Source organism: Calypte anna, chromosome 9 (assembly GCF_003957555.1).
Source record: "Calypte anna isolate BGI_N300 chromosome 9, bCalAnn1_v1.p, whole genome shotgun sequence".
NCBI lineage: Eukaryota > Metazoa > Chordata > Aves > Apodiformes > Trochilidae > Calypte > Calypte anna.
This window is the reverse complement of record NC_044255.1, coordinates 18,159,996-18,181,307: the sequence shown is the minus strand read 5'-3', so window position 1 is coordinate 18,181,307 and position 21,312 is coordinate 18,159,996. Positions and strand designations below refer to the sequence as shown.

Sequence of the window (21,312 nt, the reverse complement as noted above, 5' to 3'; positions counted from 1 at the left end):
AGAAAAGTTTGGCAAACATACTAAGGAGCTGCAATGTGTCAAATTGTACAATACCAACAGCTGCAAGTTTTCCAAGTAATTCTATAGATGTGTGTCAGATGCAAAAAAAGTCTTCCAGAATTTTGAACAGAAAAAGGAGAGTTGTACTGATTTTAATCATATAGTGTCATCTCAATTTAGATGTAGATCTGATACGGCTATATGACTACCAGTCAAAGTTGACCTTGAAAAGAAGCATTTGTTTTTCTTCCTGAATTCTTGCAATATAATCTGTTTGGACAGCAGTGAAGATACCAGTTTACAAAAATTAACAGCTTTAACAAAAGTCACCATTATGAGATAAGTGAATTAATGGCTTTAAAGGCTTTTGCATATCTTTAGTTCTCCAAAAGCAAAATGAAAAAGTAATATAAATGCTACTTTATTATATAAAGCGTGTGCTTAAAACATGTAGATAATTTCTTGCACACTGTAGAAGTTGAGTGTACATTTGTGATAGAAATTAATGCTAATGCTACCTTGCTAAATAAGTTATAGATAAACCACTTAAAAAGCCTCAACTATCATAAGGCCTTTACTGTGGCCTTGAAAAGATTCCTTAAGACTATTTCTTGTTTTTACCAATACCAGAGGTGCTAGCTCTGCTGGATGGCTCAGAACTAACAGCAGCTGCTTCTGCAGGAGTGCTGAAAGGCAGGTTCAGATCGATGACTTTGGGTGAAGAAGTTGACTGACTAGAGCCTGAACTTGTGCTTCTGGAAGATCTGAAGGACAAAAATTTACTCATCAGTACACAGAAATCCCTGTATCTAAAACAGAGCATCTACTGGTGGCTTATAATAAAGCCTCCCAACAGTAGTGTTTACTCTAGGTAAGATCTTTGTAGACAAAAAGATCTCTGTAGACATTAACACAAATCACTTAAGTAACCCGTGGGCATGTTTTGGGTCATAACTGATTCAACACATTAGACACTATCAGTTGAAATGTACTGAATGGGGAAAAAAGGTAATTAGTAAATTATACATGTCTGCCTGCCTAAATAGGAAAGGGAGCTCACAAAATGCTCCAACTTCTGCTTATATAATGTGAAATGACATTTTTTATTTAGGCCACAGTTAGCAAAAGTAAACTTAATTATTATGCAATTACTGCTTTATTTAAACTCTGGATGCCATAGGGAACTTGATTATGTTAATTAATTAGAAAATTAAATCTAAACTGGAAGATAGAACAGTGTAAGGAGAATGCTTATTTTATAGAATGTTCAAGAAGTAGAGGTGAGATTGAGAGGACCTTCAGGAGTGGGAAATTTTCTTCTTTAAGGACTAATTTTGTTGGCTTAAGCCAACAATAAAAACCCAGCCCAAACTAAACCTAAAAAACCATTGCTAGCACTTACCTGGTAGAAGCTAGTGAGTGTATGGATGGTGATCGAGAACTTTGACTATCACCAGCAGAAGCACTTGTAGGAAGCTCTAAATTAGACTAGAAAATTGGGAAAGAAAAAAGTTGACCTTAGGGTTGTGTAATAGGACTGGGGTTATACAAGAAAGGTTTGTAAGAGATGTTGTAAGCAGATAAGGTAAAGCAGGAAATGGTGTTCAAGTGTAGTTTGTTGTTGAAATGAGGAGTTGCCCTTGAAGGACACTCAGACTAGACCTATCAATCGGGTTTGTTGGCATCTCACTGGAAAGCTCACCTGGTCAAAGTATATTTGAAAGGGTGTAGTTAAATCAGGATTTGCTTCTAGAACATGAGCTAACAATTTGTCAATGGTCCTGTTGAAGCTTTTCAGTTCACGTAGATCAATGTCTCTTTCTTCTTGTGTTGCTGTTTGAGTTTGCCTCAGAGCCCGAATTTCTTTGGAAAGTCTGGAACACTTTTAACACAGTTTAACACAATAACAAAAATAATTTTTTAAAGCATTACTATTACAAAAATACAACACATTTTCATATACCCCTTAAGTTTAAATTCAATGCTTTTATGCTATATCTATCAATATAAAGTTAGAAAATGTTATTAGTGAATATACAGACCTGTTTTAAAACCCTTTCTAGTTTTGGCTTCTGCTCTTCAATGTCTTTGTTCAGCTGCAAAATAAGAGCTTGTTTTTCCTTGTTTTGCTCTTGGAAGAGGGCCTTCTGCTTCAGTACCATATCAAAATTTTTTTCCATGCTCTGCAAATTCATTTGAAAAGTAGCTTTAGCTTATATAGTAGTTATGATATCCTTTCACTTTTTGTAGTACTTAGTGGGAGGGTCTCTACTACTTGTTTCTAAATGTAGCTCAAGCAATTAGTACCAACACTAAACCAACTCAAACTGACAGCCTTTCAGGCTGTGTAGTGGATAAATACTTGGATACAGAGACTACCAGATGATTTAAATACTTTTAAAAAATACTTGAAGGAGGTAGTAGTACTGAAGTGGTAAGTATGTATTTTCAGATGTGCTTGTGAGTAGTGTCTACTTGGCACAGTAACAACTATTTCAGTGCCTAATTTAGCAGTGCTTGCTTTAGCTCAAATAATGCCATTTAAACTGAAGCACCCTTAATGCTAATAGAACTGAGTGTGTTCTCCTAGAAAAAACCTGGGATTTAGATTGCAGAGGACACAAGATGTGTGGATTTTAATCTTGGCAGTACTGGACAGGATCACGTGGTACTGTGGTGTATGCTACACAAAAATACAACTGCTTTCCTAGGTGCCAGGAAAGAGCATCTGTGCACCTTGGATTTTGAAACTTCTAGCTATATAAAGAGAATGGGCAAATTTTTTTTCTAGAGTTTCTCTCTCTTTCATAAAGATTTAGCTATATGCTGCAGCCTTGCCTATGTGGCTGAACCTTTTGCCTACCTGGAGATTTTCCTGCAGTTCCTTGATCTGTCTTCTCTTGTATCTGTATTTTTCATCAGCAGCTCTTTTCTCCCCCTCTAATTTCAGTTTTTCCTCATATTCCTCACCTGTGATCCCAAACAATGAGGCAGCATTAATGCTATACAAAGTGTGTATACAACTCCATTTTTAAGTTTCACATTGAATTAACTGCATCACAGTACTTTAGTATTGGGAGTATTATAGAGACTTCAAGGTTTAAATTTGGTTTGAAGTATTTTTAAATAATTTACTACTAATTCTGTATCACTGTGAAAAAGTAACTGGCTTCATGAGAGAGAATGATTTAAGCCTTACTGTTTCCAGAGCCAGCAGAGGGCACAACGGAAATGGAAATGAGATGAGATGAGAGATGAAGATAATTTCCAGAATTCTGAGGAGTTGCCAGTATTCAAAAACTTGTAGTTAGGTCATCCATATTTTTAAATCTGCTGACACTACACCAAAATAATGCAGTTCAAGTTTTACTCTTCCTTATCATTTACCCAGATAATAGGTTACTACTCTCCTTGCATCTGCAAGTCAGCAATAGTGGTGTAGCCAAGGGATCATTCTTCATCCCTGGAGTACATGAGTCTGTGCTGCCTGTGTTGTTGCTCTGGGTACAGTTTTGTGCCTGAGCTGACTTACAGGAAGGGCAACAACCACAGTTTGCTCTGCTTCTGTCATTTGAATGAGTAGCTCTGTGTGATGCAGCACTGCAGAGAAAGTCATGCTTTTTGTACATGGAAAATCTTATCCACTAGCCCTACATACTTCAGCATTCTCTCCTTTCTCCCAGTAATGACTTGTTCCCCCCCATAACTGTCTTTATGCGTTACCTCTTCTGAATGCTGCTATTTAGGACAATTCACAAAATCTGTGTAAACTTAGAGATCAAATATGGCAGGTGTAAAAATGTAAATATTAGTTAATGACACCCTACTACACTTCTGTGCTTAATCTGCTAAACTACTTGCAGAAGCATGTGAATTACACTCCTTGTGCTACTACCAGTTCACTCTGTCTTGGGGATTCCTTCTTTTGTGCCATAGAATTTCCCCACTATAGTTGAATTAAAAATTACTACATTCCATCTGTAACACATTGGAAATAGTTTGTGTTTTACATACTTGTCTCAGTGACTTCCTTGAAAGAGTTTCGGTAATTGGTGTTGCAGTTATTAACTATGCACAAAGTGTTTTCCAGAGCTACAATTTCTTTTTCAGCTTTGCAGATCTTCGCATCTAAATCATCACCTTCACGTTTAAGTGCTTCCTTTTCCTGTGCAGCCTGAAAATAAAACTGGTATTTTAGGTGACTGGGCACATACTTAAAATATTAGGAAAATAATACAAAAAAATAACCTGCAGTATCTAGGGGTTAAAATACAAGGTTGATGTTGAACTTTTATTTGTGTTGTCAGGCTTGTACTGAGATTTGAGTTACTAGGTAACTTCAAGTATTGGAAGTTCTTTGAGGTATTTCATCTAGGTGCATTTCATTATAGGTATCTGCCTCTTCATCTATGCTCATGAAGTCCTGATCAGCAGTAGCCACAGGGTGTACCAGCCATTTCCATGCTTTGCACTGCTGATGTGAACTGCAGCAACCACTTCACATCTGTTCCCTTAGCCACAGTATCAAAGTAAGAGCTGAGATTGTACATTATATAAAATCATAAACAGAGTGTTAAAAGTCAGCCAGTTTGTCTAGGAATTACTCACTTGCCAGTCTTAATGTATTTATCAGTAAAATTTTAAAAACACATCAGCTGGTCAAGGGACAAGTTTCTAGAGTCCCTCAGAAAATCTCATCTGGTGGGAAATCTCCTTAGTTGTAGTAGGAAAACAGCTACAGTGATTACAGAGGATTTACTGAGGGTCTTCTGCTGGATCTCACATTAGCAGAAATAACATCATTAAAAAATGCCAAACTTAAGAGCCAAGATTGCCTTTTTCTTTAAGAGTTAAAAAAAAAAAAATCTGTAGAGATCAAAAAGAAGAGATTTTTGTTCCAGAATCAGGATACTGTGTTATGGATAAAGATGGTTGGGTTTTTTTCTGGTTTTTTCCCCATGAAAAGCTAAAGTATGCAAAAAGGGGAAAGCTGACATTCCTTAAGGTTTCTACACTTATGATGAAATAAATACCTGAAAGTAACACTGCAGGTTAGAAGAATTTAAGATCATGTGACTGTGATAAAGTGTGTAAATTAACAAGCACGAAAGTGAAAATTTTCAAACAGCTAAAAATTAATGCTCAGCTGACATTAGGACTGACCACAGTATATGAAATTTCTGCAGCATTTAAATAACCAACACTTGGATAATGTGAAGCAGACTGAAAGTAAGCTGTAGGCAAGGAGGTTGTCTTAGTGAATTAAATAGACCCTAGGGAAATCTATAGCTTAAATACTTGAATTAAAATGAATTATGTTACTAAAATACCTTAATTATGTAGTAGATTTGAGTTTTTTCCTCTTCTCCTTCAGGTGGCATCATCATGTAAGTAAGAAGTTCATATCTGCACCTCAGTTTATCAATTTTACTTAGGCGATCTTGAAATTCAGCACTGATTTATTTTGGAAAAAAAAATGCAACAGGTTGACAAAGGGTTTGGGTAGTGTCTTGTGGGCAGTTCTTGCTATAACAGATTAAATTACTGGTGTTATTTCACCAGTCTGCACTGGTACCAGGAGGCAGGAAGGTAGCACTTGCATGACTACATTTTTTTGTAGCTTTTTGTGTTCTCATGGTTCCAATCATCCATTTTCCTGGTTATCTACACTTGTTTTGCAGTTCTAAATTGAGTCAGATTTTTGTCACATCGCTGTATCCTGGGAGGCCATGTGCCCCAGTCCTCCCCAAAAATTTTGAAAGGTTTGTGCAGCTGTGGGATTTAAATGCCAAGCTGCCCCCTGCTGATACTATCTTAATATTGCCACTACTACATGAGCATCAGCAACAGGAGGCAACAACCCCAAATCAAATTACATGGAAGCATCAATTAGCTGTGTAATTATCAAAGGAAAAAAGCCACACAGTCTGCACCCTCGGTGAGCAGTTAAGCTTCAGTCACACTAAATCACTCTAATTTCCTATTGTGTGGGGTGTGGTGAGCAGAGGAGTGAATAAAAAGCCTGCCAGATTTCAGCAGTTCAGCATTGATTTTTGGCTGGATACAGATACTGGGATTTCAGGGCTAAAACTGTCCCAGATACTTTGCACTGATTATTGCTAAAGGGAGATGTTATTTCATGTTATATAACACAATACACACATAATTCAAAAGGTTTAATTTCATTATATAGGACACATAGGGGACAGCTTATTTGTTAAAAAGGAAAAAACCAAACAAAAAACAACCAACCAAATAAAAGCCACCAACATAAAGCTCCAAAACAGATGGACTTCTATGAAATTTTTCTAGAAATTACAGTTTTATCAAGCAATTGGGAGTAAACCCTATTTAATTTTCTTCTTTGAAATACATTGCTATACTGCCAGTCACATGACTTCCCATTACCTGATTGTTCTGAAAAATACAGGGTCACGTGCATGACATTTACTTTAAAAAATGTTTTTAACTGAGGTTTCCTCTCAGTACTGTAGAGGATCATCTCAAACAGAAAAAAAACAGTGTTCTCTGTTCACTAAGTGGCTCAAGCTGTAGGCTGGATTTTGGAGAAGGCACTTCTTGCTAGTCTCAACTGTCTCAGTATATAACTTGGAACAAGATTTATTTTATCTTAATCGATGAAACTGGGTGAAATGCTTCTCTTTTTCAGTAAGTCCCCATATAAAATGTACTCAAAAAACCTTAAAAGTTTAATTCAAGAAAAGGTACCTTATGCGTTGCCGTTCCTGATCCACAAGTCTTATCTGGGAATCCAGCATTGCCTTATGTATCCTGATTTCCTCAGTCCTTTGTGCTATGGCTCTCTTCAACTCCAGTTTTTGTTTTTCCAGTGTTAGAACTTTCTCTGTCTTATTACATAGAATATCTTGAAGACGATTCAACTCTAGTTTTAAGAGATTATCTTCGACCATCATCTCCTAATAAATGCCAAAAAGTTCTCAAAATAAGAAAGCATTGTTTTTAATTGTTTTCTAAATGACATTTTTTATAAAGCATCCATTATTTTATCTTTAATGTATATACAACTGTAAGACTCATTTTGTTCTGCAGTTAAAAGTGTTCTCACTTCCTCCTTTGCTAACAGATTGCATAGTGAGTATGATAGGGTTAGATTGTTTCCTGAATGGTTTTACATGAATTCATCAGGATTTTTAATTGGACTGAGTTATGGGTTGTTAGACTTCTCAATCTACAACCTTCTTTCAGTTTAGGACGTTTCAGAGAAAATAAGGAGACTTTACAAGGAGCCTTCTGAAGCAGTTAATATCTTATTTGAACCAAGTAAGATAACAATGATGGAAATTACTTCATAGTTTGGGAAGGAAGGTGTATATTGAGAAACTACACAGAGGGTTCCAAGAGATAAAATAATGTAGCACTGTGAGAGGGGTTAAACAGCCTCCAGATGAAATAGAGTTTGTGTTTCAAAAAAAAAAACAGTCCACCAAAACCAACCAACAATGTGTGCTCTGTTATCAAAGTTTCAAAATAATACTGTACCTGCTTAGTGGCTTTAGCTTTTTTTAACTCCTGATCTGATCTCTCATTGAAAATATTTAGTTCATTTATCTTGATCAGCATGCCATCTGTTTCTTCTCCTGTCTTTTCCATTGCTCTCTTGATCAAATGGACATCATTCTGTTTCCAAACAAGTTATATTTAATTTATTTCAGCAAATGTGGGTTGCAACAAAAGCTGCTAGTTAATTTTAAATTAGATACATTTTTAAGTCCTGGAACCAGAGACCATTATCTTCTTGTGTCCATATGCTGCTCTGCAAACAGTGCCTAGAGCATTACTGTCCTCATGCAGAGTGCTGTTGTAATAGTAATGCCATTGTTGATTTTATTTAGAGTATAGTGATTATTAATTACACAATATAGATCTTTCAGCCAATAAGGCACTTGTAGTATAATCACATATTCTGGTCAATATATTAAAAAAAAATTAAAAAGCTCCTGGTGTGTGTGACTATGACTTTGATACCCATAGTTTGTCTTCATAAAACTGTCTACAGAATATGAACAAGTTCCTGAAGGTGTGCCTCAGTGTCTGGTTATACTCACAGCTCATGTTTTGCATCTCCTCAAAAACAAAGTGTGGGCACCAGTTGCCCAACATTAAACCTTGCTATTGCATGGATCTCCAGTTAAAAAGCTCTCCTATAAGTATTTCCTTTCCCAAGCTAAATTAATTCATTTTTTCCTTAATTATCACTCTGAGAAATAAGCTCTGGTGTTTTATTAAAAATCTGACTTTTGTCTTGATGAGAGTTTTCTTAATGTGCTAAAATGTAGCTGATTAAGAAATAAATACATTTTTGCTAAAAAGAAATAAAAATTAGAAATTGGGTACAGAATAACTGACTGGCTCATATGTACATTAAAGATAAGTGCATTTTTTTAGAGAATTAATGATAGTCTGTGCATAGTGGAAAACAGGAGAATGTGCATTTATAGGCAAAATTCTCACAGAAAAACAGTATTTCTGAATTATTTATCTGGATGGGGTTAACTAATTCAAATACTGTCCCTTCAATTGCATAATGTTACCCTATACCAACTAGCATCACAGAATAACATTCTCCATTTTCTGTATGGTCCTAGAGATAAATTCAGGCATTTCCAAGCCGCCAGTCACATCTTGATATGACACCTTAATTTGACATTCTAAGTCTTCACACTAAGGTGTCTGAGTTGTGCACTAATGACCCATTTTTCTGCAAAGTAGAGGGAACGTATGAAGTATTCTACACGGGGTAACACAAAGTTCAGTTATCTTTTTAATCTAATACCAATATATTAATTAATAAGACCCAATCTGCTTCGTTCACTCAGTTTCTGAGAGGTAATGCAGTCAACTTGATGTTCCAAGGAGGTTACCTGAAGTTTCCTGTGCTGTCCTTTTAAAACATCATATGTATTTTGCTTTTCTTCTAGGGTTTTCTTAAGTTCAGCAATTTTTGCTTCCAAAACTTGTTTTTCATCTTCATTAACCTCCCCTTCCAACCGTGACAGCCGCCTCTGTATTTGCTGAATATAAAAATCCTGTTAAAGTAATTTTAAAGATAATTAATAGTTTGGGATAAGCAAGTATAGCCTTCCTGTAAAGCCAAAACATTGGATGTTAGCTTGAATCTAAATGTTGGCTTTAGGACAGTCACCCAATTAAGCTATTGTTTTATAATAATTTATGGCTTATAGACCTCATTAGCAAAATATTCTTAGATGACTGATGTGCAGTGATGGTTCAGGAGTAATCTTCTAGAAGAGTAACAAAGCACACACAGCACACTCTGCTGTAGGGAGGCTTACTGATGAGTTGCCATCTTGCTGTGACCAGTGGATGCTGATGTAAAAGAACAAATTTTCAAAGTGATGCATAGGAAATATGCACAAAATCCAATTAGTGAATAACAGGATTTTGGCATGTACCTCTTTTATTTCTTCAAAAATTTACCCTGAGGTGTCTGTGGTTCAGGGGGATGAAAGTAAAGAACCGATTTGAGAAATCAGTGGGAAAAGCAGAAGATCCAAAAAATAATGAAATATATAAGTGCATAATGTATGTGTTACTATAGCAAGTTTTGGTTATTTCAATTTTACCCACACATCTAGAGACAGAAATAAATTCAGACTCCAAATTATACTGCACACTATTTCCAAAATAGCAAGATATTAAAAAAAATTACACAGCTCAATTTACTCTCATTAGACCCAAGAAATAATCCTAGTATAAAATATATTAATATTTTACCTGATTATATGTTTACCTGGTTATATATTAATTCTTGTTGTTTTAATGCATCTGCATTGAATCTCTGCAGTCGATTCTTAAGACTTTTAAGTGATTTTCGACTTCCCTCAATTTCTGCAAGAACACACTTCTCCTTATCCTTCTGCAGCTTTAGTTCCTGACTTTTCTTGAAAAATAATTCTTTTAACTGGTTGATTTCTGCTTCTTTTTCCTAGTGATTAAGGAGTAAGAATTAATAAGTAACGTGATTTCTGAGGAGTTAGTGCCTTTATTGATCATATATAGAAAGTTGAAAATTTTTCAATACCTTACTATTAATTATAAATACAGAATCTTACAGGTCTCCAAATTGTTGGCAAGTAAAGTCCTGGACTTGAAGTGAATGTAATTATTTTTCTTTTTTTATTTTTTTTTCATTTCAACTTGGATCCTACCCTACTATTATATCACTTTTTTTTTTTTCATTGTGGGAATGCTGCTCTTTTCAGCCATTCAGAAAACTAAACTCCTGTTCTTCTTTCAAAAAAACCCTCCTTATTTCTTCTAGTATACTTGAATATTTGGAGACATATAATACAAAGCATTCCTGTGTATGCATATGTTTGTACATATGTGTGTTTATATAAGTTGGAGTAATTTTGTTTGAAAAATTAAACATTTTAGAATTACTTCCTTATTCTCAGTGGTAAGTTGCCATTAATGCCTAAATCAGTGCAGGAAATGAGGTTTAAGTGGTGTCTGCTACACTAAGACTGCTGAATATTTTAGGTAACCTGATATGTAGAGAAACCAAACAAAGTTGGGATAATTTTCTTTTTCCTTTTTACATAAGAATATGTTTATTCTGGATTCTATATGAATATATTCTGAAATTTGCTTGTGAACAATCTCGCTGGCTTCAATAATGGCAAAAGATAAGTTTAACTTCTCTAACAGTTTATCATACTCTACCAGATTTTTTTTTGTAGTTGAACTTGCTGCAAGTCCAATTCCAAATCCAAAACTCAGGATGTAAAAAGCAGGTGTAAGTTTAATATGAAATCATTATGGTCTGTAGCATTTTACACTGGTGTCAGTGAGCTTTTGGATCATGCCTGAACAAAGGTATTTAATTTCTGAAGTTTTTATGCATGTGCCCAGTTCTGAGCTGTGCTTCTGAAGCTAGTAACAATGAGGAATGCACTAATTAAAACTGGATCATGATTTGACCTTCATTTTGTAGTCGTTTTTTGCATATCTAAATTAATTTATTTAAATACAAATTGTTTCTCTCCCTTTAAGTGAGTTTGTTAGTAGAGATAAGGTTACTCAGTAAGCTCCACTGTGCAACACTGTTTGTCCACAGATTGAAGAAGAAGTATCACAGAACTGAAGCACAGAACGGTGACATTTCATCCACATTGTTCCTGTAAATATCTCTTCACAGTAAATTAATAGATGCAGCAAATAGCCATGTGTGTCTAATGGTGATGGAAAGCATGCTTCTGACTAATGCATTACAGACATTGTTCAGGAAGAGTTCATCCCAGTTAGGATATCACCCTGAAGCTGTAGAGCTGCGAAGCTCAATGTCATCTTAGGTTATCCGCCACAGATGCAAGTAGAGAAACCCTGCTAATTGTTCAGCCAGCCTGGAAACAGTCTTAAGGGGAAGCAAATAAGTTTCCCATTTTAATTAAATGTTATATCAGTCCAACTTGGAAATAATAATAAAAAAAAATGAAACTAAACAGAAAAAAACCCCAAACCAAACAGTAAGTAAGGCCTGTAATTTAAGAAACTCTGTAACAGAAAGACATCCCCTCTCTAGTTTCTGTATTTATATTTAAAATGTACAGTTAATGCCTGTGGAGTTCAAAAGTTTGAAAAAATAACACTTGGTCAATGCCAAGGGATTATTTCACATACATGCTACAGGAAACACAAATTAGGAAAAGAAAAAACAGTTACTCTACAGTGATACACACAGATAGAGGTACATTGTCACCTGTGTGGGAACACCTGCTGTCTCATTCATTTAGGCTGCTCATCTTACAGTAACGACAGCTTCAGCATATCCAGTGCTCAGTTGTCCAGGCAAGCATAAAAAATATTTGTACCAAGCTCAGTCACAAGCTAAGTTGTAAAATTGTTTGAGTGGATTAGCAGCAAAATGACAAAATGGAATTTGTTTCTGAAATGTAGGAAAGTTCAGATGATGACATTGCAATATTTAATTTATTTAAAAGCCCTTTGCAGGTAATCAGATAATTAATTAGGATCTTTTTTTTCCTGTGTTAAACTTGCAGCATAAGAAGTAGGTTTGATTTTAAAAAATATCCCACATGTTAAAAAATAGTCCCCATATTACAACTTGTACATGCCATTTCCCAGACAAAATCCTTTATTCATCATGAAAATAAGATCTAAAGTGACCCAGAAATTAAATTGAACATTCCATAAGCGTATAAGAGTATCATGAAGTACAATTAAAATAATGAAAAGAGAGACTAGGCCAGCTGAATCTAGTAAGAAGGTTTCAAACTATTTTTTAATCCAGATTTTCCAAAATCATAGCTCTTTGCAGGTTTGTAAGGGACACCTTCTGAATTACTAGGACTACTTATTTTCCTCCAGGGTTTTCCTAGCACTGATACTGACATACGTATATGCACATTACTTCATCTTTTGTTTACCTACATGTTATATTAATAATTGCATTCCTTTTAAATGCATAAATGCTTATTCTAGCTAGAGATTGAAAATTCACTGAACCCTCATTTGCAGAAACCATGAAAAACATTTTACCTGGACAATTTTTTCTTCTTCCTTTAGTATTTCTTCCATCCTCAAAGATTTGTCTTCTGAACTGAGTGTCTCCTCAGTCACAAGCTTCAGTTTATTGGAAAGACTTGCATTTTTTTCTTTGAGAAAGCTTAATCTAAACAGAATTACATGATTTGACAGATTAAATGAATATTGCATATAGAACACTGCCAAAACCAACCAGCACACCTCCCTGAGCAGCTGCCTAACAAAGCAGGCCAACCTTTACCCTATGATAATCAAGACCTTGATTTTTTTCATGCCTTTTAAAAACAAGGATGAACAGGAGTATTTCCTTAACTGCCCAGTGACAGAAACTGTGCAGGACATGAAGTAACCAGAAAGTTGGAGGCTTTAGTCATCAACATTATTTAAGGTTTCTTGGTAGCTCAAGGATTTGATTATATTATTAATCCTTCCTATTGGTATTTTTAAAGGTCTTTTTCTTACCTGGCTTGTTTTTTCAGAATTTCTTTCTTCAGATTGGTTATTTGTGTTCTCAAAGACTCTAGATCAGAAGCAGTTCTGTCCACAGCGGATTTCAAAGCATCCAGCTAATAAATCACAAAATGGAGCAATCAAGCTTTGGTACTTTAGGTTATTTGAAAGTGTAAAGGACTTATTTATTAGAGAATATTCTGTTTCTTTTTAACAATATTTTCCAAATGAGAAGCACCACAAACTCTGAGGTGCTGTAAATCTAATTTACGTCGTCTGAATACAAAATACTTAGTAATTAAAAGAATTATGAAGGTGCTGTGGGCTGCAGTTTTTACCCAACAGATTCTGTGCGTGGTTTTATATCTATTAAATATTTCCAATTCAAAAATCGTTGTATACAAAATTATTCTGATTCAGATAAGGGAATGCTGTGACAAAAATAGACAGACATTTAATTTGGTAAAAATTACATGATAGTATACACTAATTCAACAAGATAATAATACTTTGCAATCAGTAGCTTCTTAGTCTTTGCAGTATCACAGTGTAAGTCTAATTGTCTTCACTTTCACAGGTGAAGAAACCTGATCAAGGGAAAATAGCTGGACTCTACCAGAATGAGAAACTTGGAGGTGACAAGTTGTCAGGTGAACTGTAAGTCTTTTTCTTGTTTCTCATCTGCATGCCACAGTTGTTCTAATACCTAATAATAATGGGAGATTTCTCATTATCACATTATGTTGTATTAATTGTAAAAAAATGCCAAGCAAGAATTTCATGGCTTAGAGATGAAAACCAAGTTTGCATGAATTACAGGGTAATGTAACAGCCTGCACCTTGCCTGATCTACCTACAGTTTAATTAGGATATCAGTTTATGAACCACCTGCTGCAGAGAAGCTCTCCAAAGTTAAGGCAACAGCAGGTGCAAGTTTTTTAAATCACCAAGCTTGCTTATATTACCATTTTCTTAAAGGAATACTTACTCAGGTAATACAAGTGTATCCTTTCTCAACAGAGCCATGAGACTTCAATTACCTGTTAGAAATACTTCTACAGGTATTTAAATAATTAAGCTGTACAGCTCATACTTAGCTTTAAGTGCAGGGGCTTTAAGCAGGGAGAACATCAGGATGGCCTGTTTACAAGGCATCCCTCTCCTACTGCCCCTTGATAAGAAAGCCATGGAAAAAAATGTTTGAGTTTTTTAGGAATTTTAACCTGACTCAAGCCATCAACACTCACTTCTGAGAGTACAGGATAAAAATTGATTGAAATCTGGAGGAGATTTATCTCATCTTTATACCATACTGCAGACTACTAATGCTAAAGGCAGGACATGCCTCCTTCTGAAACATTTAAGAAAATAAATAGCCCATTCTGTACCAACACAACAGAGAATACAAGCTGATCTCCTCACCACTACCAATGAAAGTATTAAGCAAAGGGGTCAGATCCAAATAATAATCAGTACACCAAGAAGAGCATAGATTTTCTTGAATTATTAAGAATCCAGTATAAAACCAGAGAAAAGCAAATGCTCTTCCTATATTTCCTCCATCTAGTCGAGTGGTACTTAGAAGTTACATTTTGAGTCTGATTTTCTGACCTTTATGGTCATCCTTACCTCATCCTGCAGCTGCACTCTGCAAGTATCCTGATACTGATACTCATTTCGGAGGCTGGCAGCTTCCCGGTCAGCCGAAGAAATTTTCTTTTCATATTCCATATTATTAAGAGTTTCATTTACCAAAAAGGAAGTCTTCTCTTTCAGCACAATTTCTTTATTTCTGATCTCCTGCTTTATCTCTGCTATTAGCTGTCAGGATAAAAACATTTTAGATTTGCTTCCATTGGTTAAAATGGGTTAGATTAATAAAGGGTGCAACCAGAGGATCACTGTTATGACTACTCTTTGCATTAGACAGCTCAGTTATCTTAAATCATCATCATTCTTAAATTACTTTATTTCACTAATTTGTTCCACCAATACATCACCACACGAAATACTACCATTGTTTTGGATTAGAATCTTCTGAAATATATGAACCTAATACCCATATGGGCAACATAACAAAGCTAATATTCTTTCAGCAGGAAAATACTAGCAGGATTTAGGTAGAGCCTTCCTGTATGTGTAATTATGCTTTCCCCTTCCCTTCAAAAACAGACACTGTTCCTTTGGAATTTACATTTCTAATTTTTTATTTCCACTGATCTTTCAGTCTTTTTCTGATTCATCTGTGCTATAGCCCTGCAGAACTTTGTGGGAAGTTCTCCCTTCTTCTGACAAAGCCACTGAAAAATTTACTTAATTTGTACCTCTTGCCATTGTGCCAGCTCTGCATAAGACATTGACAAAACCAATGAAGACCATATCTTTTAGAAATGAATATTGGGTCATAAGACCCAACAGGATCTTTTTTGGATTAGAAGATTGCTGTTGCTTCTCTACAGTTGCAGAATGTACTGAAGGACCAATTTTTAACCTTAATATGATTATTTGTCATGATTCTGCCATTTATTTTAGTAATGCATTTGTTCATAGAGGTAGTAATGCTAATTTCTTCAATAATAAATGTTCTATTTTCATTTTTATATCTTATCCCAGGCACAGAATCCTCTCTTTGCAGCTGACTGTCCTTACACTCTTAGAAATAACACTCCATCTTGTTGCTTCTCATTAAATCACAGGAAAAAACTGAAATTGCTTTGTATTTTCCAGCAACCTTGAAATTAAAAATTAAATCTTACCTAGGATCAAGCAGAGCACCATTACTTACACTGAGAGATGCTGCTTTGAAAATAAATTCTGAAAACAATCCAGTAATACCTGAACTTGGAAACAATTTAATAAAATACAGGGATAAACACAAAAAGAACCCTGAACATCTTAAAGACCAAATCATTCTATGTGTGACTGAAAAAATTCCTTTCAATAGTACAGATACAAAAGTGGGCTGATATAAGGATCAGTTACAGCAGTTTTACCAAAGCACAATGATCAATCTGTTGATCTCTTTTTTGCATCTGCTGTATTGCATTCTCCCACTGCCTGATGACTTCCTGCCTTTCCTGATGAACTCTGCGAAAATCTTCAGCTGTCTTGTCAAGCTCTATCTGTTTAAAAGAAAGCACACCTGTGATTTTTGATTTAAAAACTTCATATGTAACAAAATATCTTCAAGAACCTGAAGCACAAACCTGAGCTGTTATGGTTTCTGTAAGCTCATTATCAAGGGCTCTGCGCTTCTGATTTGCTTGCATGGCCAACTTTTCTACTTGAAGAGTTAATGCCTAAAATGACAGGATGTGAAAATATAATATATTTGAAAACAAATATATAATGTCTTGTGAATTCTGAATGCTCTGCTATGAGGGGTTAAATTATTGAGGCATGAATTTTATGGTGTTTCAGAGGACAAGATAAAACAGATTCTAGCCTTCCAAATTTTTGGTCATACAAGAGGCTCTAATCTCTTTTCACCCCTTGGGATGAAACTGGAGCTAGGGAGCTAGGCTAAAGTAACCCTCCACCATGTGTAAATGTGTACATGGTGCCTTTAGCATTAGCTATTTCACTTTACTATTCCTACTCTGCTGTGTGACTTGCTGACATAAATGATGGCAGTCAGACTGTCTGGGTAAGCTAAAGTTTTTGGCTTTAGTATTTAATGAGTAAAAAATCAATTTTCTTCTCCCTGAATCTAAAGGCTCAAAAGAATATTAAATGGGATGCTTACCTCTAAATTTATATTATACTTGAGAACTAAAAAAAGCCAGTATTCTAAAGTCTGAACTTGTGACTGGAGTGTCTATTTATACCTACTCATTACTGTAGGCAGCTTTACTGAAACAGCTGTACTTTGTTCCCAGTAATATTAACAAATTCAGTTCTAGTGGGAAAATCTACATTATTTGTCTATGTTTGGCATCCATTTTTGAACAAACTCTTCTCTAAATACAGTAACACTGTTTTCTAGGCTTTGTTACCATATGAGCACTTCCTCCGAAAAACTCAGGCTTTGATTTTACCCAGGTGAACAAATGAATTTCTTCAATTATGCTTTTCACTTTTTTAAAAACCTGTTCTCTCTGACTTTTAAAATGAACCTCATATTGTATTGCACTGTTGTGCCAAGTAGAAAGCAGTGAAAAAGCACTGTTTTGCAGCATTTTATGTCCATCTTACTTAATAACAAAGTCTTCACATGCTAAAATGGTTGTCTGTTTTGTTTCCCAAAGCTGCTGTCATTTCTACTTACTCCCAGTTTCCCTTCATCTTGCAGTGCATACTTCTGGATTGTGATAGTATCATTGTCTTTACGTTTGGTTTCCTTTATCCAGCTCTCCAGAACTTCCTCATCACAGTTCATCTGTTCTTTTAAGCTTTCCAGCTTCTTTGTGGTTTTATTTATAGTATTCTAGTAAGATCAGAGATAAATTAAAGGGTTAATATTAGGTTGTCAAAGATTTTAAAGTTTACTTTTTTTAATGGTGTATTACACTTGAGTATAATATACTAATACACATCCTAGTCTTAAAGAAGAAAAAAGACATTAGGTTACCATAAACTTAAAATGGAAATAATTTTAAAGTCAGCCTCTGACAAGATATATCTATATGTGGAATATTTATCTCACATAATAAGTTGATCTGAGGCATCACACACTAAAGTTTCTTCCTCACACACTAAGGCCCAGTTCTTAGATCCTTATCCTGCACATCAATTTGTAAATGGCCCCACATGACTGTGAAGAGGCAGAGGCTTCCTGACACAACTGTGAGAAACTCTGGATCCAGCTGAATAGCAAGGATATTTTCATCATGCTGCCCATTCTGAGAGACTGAAGATTATAAATGGAATTAGTGAGATGAAAGACAGAACATAATAAATAAAAAAAGAACATAATTTAAATTATTTGTAGAAAGAAAAAGTGACAGTTCCATTAAACAGAAATACACCTGTAATTAGATACTATTAGATTAATTATATTTTTTTCAATGCAAAGCAATTTTTTTACATTGAAATCATGTCTGAAGTTTATGTGAGGAAGAACATTTGCCACCAATTTTTAAACCATTAACAAGATGGTGATATGGATGTGTATCTGTATATCTGGTATTAAGGGCTATAAGAACATGAAGTGCAGCCTTTCAGTATCTGGTTAGTATTTGCTAAGTCTTGGACAGTTTATGCAAGGAGATTCTCAGTGTCAAAATCTAATTGCAATATAGGTGTTCTGTGACAAAAATTTTAAACCTTACTTCTTGACTGTTTTTCTTTTCTCTTAAGGAAACTATCTCATCTTCCAGTCTTCTAATGTCACTTTTGAGACGTCCATGTTCTCTCTCAGCAATGGCTTTGAAGTGTTTTTCAGTTTCAATTTCATTCTCTCTGGCTTTGTAAAGAGACTAGAGAATAATACAGTTCAGCATTTTACAATAAACAAGAGGCATGTTACAAAAAACCAAACCAAACCAAAACACTTTTTTTATGCGTGACCAAATCCCAAGTCAGAGACAATATGATTTTGTCAAGTAAATGCAAGAATTTTCACAGCAACTTTATTGTTTGGATTTTACTATCTCAAATATATGTATTCTAATATATAAATACACATGCACACACATTGTATGGTGTTGGATATCCACACATCAACAATTTACAGCACTAAGAAAAAAATTCAAAGATATTTCACCCAAGATTCAGAATCTGAACCTTTCAGAGTCAAAATCTGTGTCTCCTGATCACCAGCAGCTTTATGTCAGATTCAGGATGCAGAGCAAAAGAAATAATTTTATTATTTTGTTCAGAGACAGAACACCACGCAGGCTGCCTACAGCAGTATCTCTGTATTGTCTGACCTATATGACAGAAGTGATTTAACAGAGGTTTTCTTCCTTGTATAATAACAAATCTATTACTTATTAGAAGCTTACTTTATACAGAGACTAGTATGAGCTGTATCTTTATGTGTAGATTAAAACTTAGCTCTAATTCACACACATAAAAAAAAAAAAAAAAAAAAAAAAAACCACAAAAAAAACAAAAAAACCCACCAAAAAAACCAAACAAAAATTGTTCTGCTGAGGGAAATTTCTTAAGGCTTTTTCACCTAGGATATGTTTTACCTAAAAGGTGTGCAGCTTTGGGTCAGGATTTTTTTGAAATCTCAACCACCTGTTTTGGTCAATTAACTTGAAGTGCAAACAGAGACTTACACCTTACCTATCTCAGATCATTTTTCATGTCCATGAAGCAACTCTTTACTGGCATTTCACCACTAACTCTTGAACCATTATGAAAATATTATAAGCCATTATATATTTGTTTTTTGCTTACACTTCCAGTTTATTTTCCTTGACCAATTTTTTCTTAGCATCTTCAAAAATCCCCATTCATAAAGAATTCTAAAATACATCTTTCTTGGCTTTTTGGCTTTTTTCTAGGTACTGTCATTTGATCTTGGAAGATGTTTTTAATGAACATCAAATAATATCACTTGAGTTATATAGGTTAATGTTTGTTTCCTGTGGAAATCCTGAAATAAAGGCCTGAAAAATATACAGAAATGCTGGAAAAATATCTAGGGATACCTCCAACAGAAAGATAGTAAGGCTACAAGTCTGTCTGACAAAATGGATCTCCTATAGGGAGCGATTTACCTGCGTGAAGCTGAACTCCTGTCTGACGTTTTTCAAATGGGATGTCATTGCTTTTATACGCTCTTCAAAGTCAGTCAGCTCATTTTGCAGGTTTAGTTTTTCTTTTTGCATCTTCTGCAGCTATTTAAGGGTTAGAAATTTCAATTAACTGCTTTTAGGTGAGCGCTTATTACCTGCAACTACTTAAAAATACAGACATTGCAATTACCAACCGAACAATTTAGGAAGTATGGGCCACGTTCCTCCGAAGCACTAAAATTTCAGAAGAAAGGGCAGTGGCAAAGATACTTTTGCCATTAAGAACTGTTGTTCATCTACAGGATACCCAATACCACGGGGGGGGGCACCACCCCGTGGAGCGGGCTCCGCAGCACCCTGAGGAGCGCCGGCGGAGCTCGGTGCGGGAGCAGCCCCGCAGCCCACATCCTGCAAGGACGGGGGTCTCACGCTTTAAGGGGAGGGTCTCGCTCCCCCCTTCCCTTCGCACCCGACCCCCACGAGGGGAGAACCCTCCGGGGGAACCCTCCGGAACCGCTGTCGGCAGGCGGGTTCCTCTCCTCCCTGGCCGGCCGCAGCCCCGCGCTGCTCACTTGGTCCTCCAGCTCCTTGTTTTCCGCGTTGGCCACAGGGACGGCGTAGCCATCGTCCCACTGGAGCTCGGCCAGCACTGAGGCGGTGGAGTGGTTGCCGACGCTGTCCATGGCCGCTGTGCCAGTCAAAGGGGAAGCTTGACCGGACCGGACCGGGCCTGGCGTCGCCGGGCCCCTTAGCAACGGCGACTCCCCGGCGGCGGAGCCAACGAGAAGGCGCTGAGGCGGGAGCCGCCTCCCGCCCCGCCCCGGCCGTTGGCCGCCTCAGCGCCCCGGCTACTCGCCCCGGGGAGGAGAACGGCCCGGAGTGAGCTGGGAGCCCCGAGCTTCTTAATGTCCGAGTGCTTACGGCACTCCTAACCAGGGCTGTCAGCGGGCGATGGCTTTGCCCCCAGTGATCTGTCAGCCTCCTGAAGTGGAAGGCGCCAGGCCCAGAGCCTTCGGCTGACCTTGGGCTGGCAGCGCCTCAGAGACCCCGCGCAGTGCCTCCCCACCGGAGCCCCGGCCCTGTCACGGCTGCACCAACCCGGATCCGGGCCAGGCGGGGCAGTTCTGCTCCTAGCGGTGACACCCGGTGGCAGATGTCTAGGAGGGTGCTGGCACACGTCCTGTTTCTCAACAGGACTCTGGCGTTACCTCTCAGAGACCAATAGCGGGTTTCCTGAGCCAGGGCTTGCATTCAGGTGACCATAAACACTCATACCATACCCTTTATAAATTTGACTGGAATCCATCTGTACTTCGATGCAAATCCTGTACCATTCGGCTCCACCATTCACAAGTGGAGAAAGGCACACTGGACTTGGTAGGAAGCACAGTCTTGCTGCAGAAACCCTCTGTTTTTGGTAATTTCCCCTTTTGTCTGGCTGAAACATCTGAAAAGACATTAAAGGAATTAATCAAAGCATGATTAAGAAGTGCCTGAACAAAGAGCAATAAGCACTTCAGGTGTTTGGGAGGTGGTTTGGAGGAGGAAGGAGTCTGCAGTGAGGTTTGTTAGGAAACACGAGCCTATGGCACAGTAGTAACAC

At 36.6% G+C, this 21,312-nt stretch overlaps 1 protein-coding gene across 1 annotated transcript; it reads right to left on the bottom strand.

The window, feature by feature from the left end:
* Positions 1-604: 604 nt before the first annotated feature.
* On the bottom strand, positions 605-20,450 carry CCDC39 (coiled-coil domain containing 39). Its single transcript, XM_008497835.2, has 20 exons — positions 20,282-20,450; positions 19,692-19,811; positions 18,291-18,437; positions 17,288-17,446; positions 16,227-16,319; positions 16,014-16,142; positions 14,650-14,841; positions 13,033-13,136; positions 12,565-12,697; positions 9,794-9,988; positions 8,904-9,068; positions 7,522-7,659; positions 6,730-6,938; positions 5,331-5,454; positions 4,015-4,174; positions 2,864-2,970; positions 2,043-2,183; positions 1,703-1,882; positions 1,403-1,488; positions 605-764 (listed from the first exon to the last, which is right to left on the bottom strand). The coding sequence occupies exons 1-20, from the start codon at positions 20,390-20,392 to the stop codon at positions 605-607; spliced, it is 2,853 nt and encodes a 950-aa protein (XP_008496057.2). The 5' UTR covers positions 20,393-20,450.
* Positions 20,451-21,312: the final 862 nt, after the last annotated feature.